This window comes from Anarrhichthys ocellatus, unplaced genomic scaffold, assembly GCF_004355925.1.
Source record: "Anarrhichthys ocellatus isolate YVR2014 unplaced genomic scaffold, GSC_Weel_1.0 scaffold7852, whole genome shotgun sequence".
Classification (NCBI taxonomy): Eukaryota; Metazoa; Chordata; class Actinopteri; order Perciformes; family Anarhichadidae; genus Anarrhichthys; species Anarrhichthys ocellatus.
The window spans coordinates 1-2,055 of record NW_022287826.1 but is presented as its reverse complement, the minus strand read 5'-3'; the positions used below and the strand labels follow the sequence as shown (position 1 = coordinate 2,055).

The 2,055-nt window shown below is 41.5% G+C and overlaps 1 protein-coding gene across 1 annotated transcript; it reads right to left on the bottom strand.

Moving 5' to 3' along the window:
- Nucleotides 1-105: 105 nt before the first annotated feature.
- On the bottom strand, nucleotides 106-1,995 carry LOC116380596 (whirlin-like). Its single transcript, XM_031842497.1, has 2 exons — nucleotides 1,228-1,995; nucleotides 106-822 (listed from the first exon to the last, which is right to left on the bottom strand). Exons 1-2 carry the CDS (start codon nucleotides 1,411-1,413, stop codon nucleotides 625-627), a joined length of 384 nt encoding a protein of 127 aa, XP_031698357.1. The 5' UTR covers nucleotides 1,414-1,995; the 3' UTR covers nucleotides 106-624.
- Nucleotides 1,996-2,055: the final 60 nt, after the last annotated feature.

Sequence of the window (2,055 nt, the reverse complement as noted above, 5' to 3'; positions counted from 1 at the left end):
TATCTATCTATCTATCTATCTATCTATCTATCTATCTATCTATCTATATATATATGTATAGATATATATATATATATATATCTATATATATATATATACATATAGTATATTAAGAATTTATTTCACCGACTTGTATCTACAAAGTAGTTGTAGGTTTATTTGTACCTCTCCTTGTTCAGCTGTGTTGTCCTTGTGTTCAGCTGTATGTTTATTTATATCTTCTTGGAACGGGACACAAGAGCAACCTCAGAGCTGGCGTCTGATTCCTTGTATGTTTACACAAACCTGGCCTATGATTCTCAACAGGACTATGATTTGGGTTCAAGTCAGCATTAGTTTCTCACATGTATTGTCGTGAATCAAAAACTTTAAAGTAAATTCCGCTTCCCAAGGAATCACAACACTGTACTTTGGCTAAATGTAACTTAATTAAATATCAGGGAGCATTGTACAGTGATGGAAGCACTGATTGGTTCGGCTGTGGGAACATTTGAGTTGATGTAGGAATGTTCTGACCAAACATGCTGGGGGAGAACGGCTTGAGTGAAACCTAGAATCATTTATTCTTATAGATAACCTCAGGTCATGATGCTTTGCCACCATCTCACAGATGAAGAATTGTCATTAGATTGGACATGGGGGGAAAGGTTTTGTGGTGTAATGTAGCAATGCTATTAGAAGGTTGATTTGAGGTACCTTTAGTGCACCAGCATCTGCAGCAGATCCAGGGTCCACTCCTGTGATGTAGATCCCCAGTCCATACTCAGCACCGCCTCTGATCATTAGGCCCAGAGAGCGACCACCGTCCATATTTAGATCTGCCTACAGAAAGGATATGACATTCAGAAGTGTGGACTTGAGTCAAGATGCATTGGGATGTGTCAGTACATTTGTTTGCAGCATATTTTGGATCATTCAAATTAGTAAATTGTAAAAGTACTTCCTCAAAGTCTGTGCTGCTCTTATTTGTTTAATCGTTGTTTTATTCATTTTGAATTGTACATCGCATCGCATCGCATCTATTATTTCGCTCAAAATCAAAAGATTGCTTGTTCGAACCCCGGCTCCTCCAGTCCATGTTGAAGTTTCCTTAGGCACTGTACCCCAAATTGTTTCACATTGGTGTGAATGTTAGTTAGTTTAGTCCTGATGTACTTTTACCATTTATTACAACTGCCTTTTTTCTCTTGAACAACCAGCAAACACCCACACACAGATGTTTCTTACCGTCCTTTCCTCCATGCCATGTGCTTGCCTCTGGTTGGGCTCCTGACAGTCGTCAGGTGGCGGGGAAATGCTCCGGCCCTCAGGGTCCACCCAACTGTACACATGGTTGGTGATGTAGCCTCCAGGGATCCGACCCATGGAACACACTGAAATGGCCAGCATCTTGCATCCCTTCAGCACCTGCATCACAAGAGGAGGGTAAGGTTGTAAAGGTGTTACATACAGCAGACCACATCACCCCACACAGCAAATACTTGCTATCATTTTAAGGCCACAAAACCAATAATTACTGTCCTTTATAGCAGAGAATCGTGGCCTTGTGCAAAGGGAAATCAATGATGGCTCTGTGTGCAGATATTCTTTCATGGGATTTTGGTTCCCAGAAATGCAAAGAACAGTTACACAGTTTGACTCGATGGTAAATTGACTTGTATAGCACCTTTCTAGTCTTACGACCACTCAAAGCGCTTTAACACTATATGTCATCATTCACCCATCAGGAGAAATCAGGGTAAAAGTTATAAAACGCTAATTGCAGCATGACAATCAGATGCACTACACACCCAGCAACCATCCTATCATCTCATATGAACCAGATTCCTATATAGTGGGCCGGTCCAGGCTAGCAGACAGACAGTACCTGCTCCGACAATCCTCTGCAGCAGATTTGACTATTGCTCTCATTTGAATTGAAATCACTGAAGCTCCTTTGCCTTGTGCATCTGCTGTCACATCAATTATATGTTTTATGAGAGAAAGACAGAATTAGCTTCGGCTCTGAGGCCACAGCACTGTGACTCACACAGGCCCAGCAGAAGATCACAGCAG

Coding starts and splice junctions, on each gene's coding strand:
- LOC116380596 (XM_031842497.1), bottom strand. CDS start 1,413: ATGCAGGTGCTGAAGGGATGCAAGATGCTGGCCATTTCAGTGTGTTCC. Junction 823..1,227: donor ATGGCATGGAGGAAAGGACG/GTAAGAAACATC, acceptor TCCTTTCTGTAG/GCAGATCTAAATATGGACGG.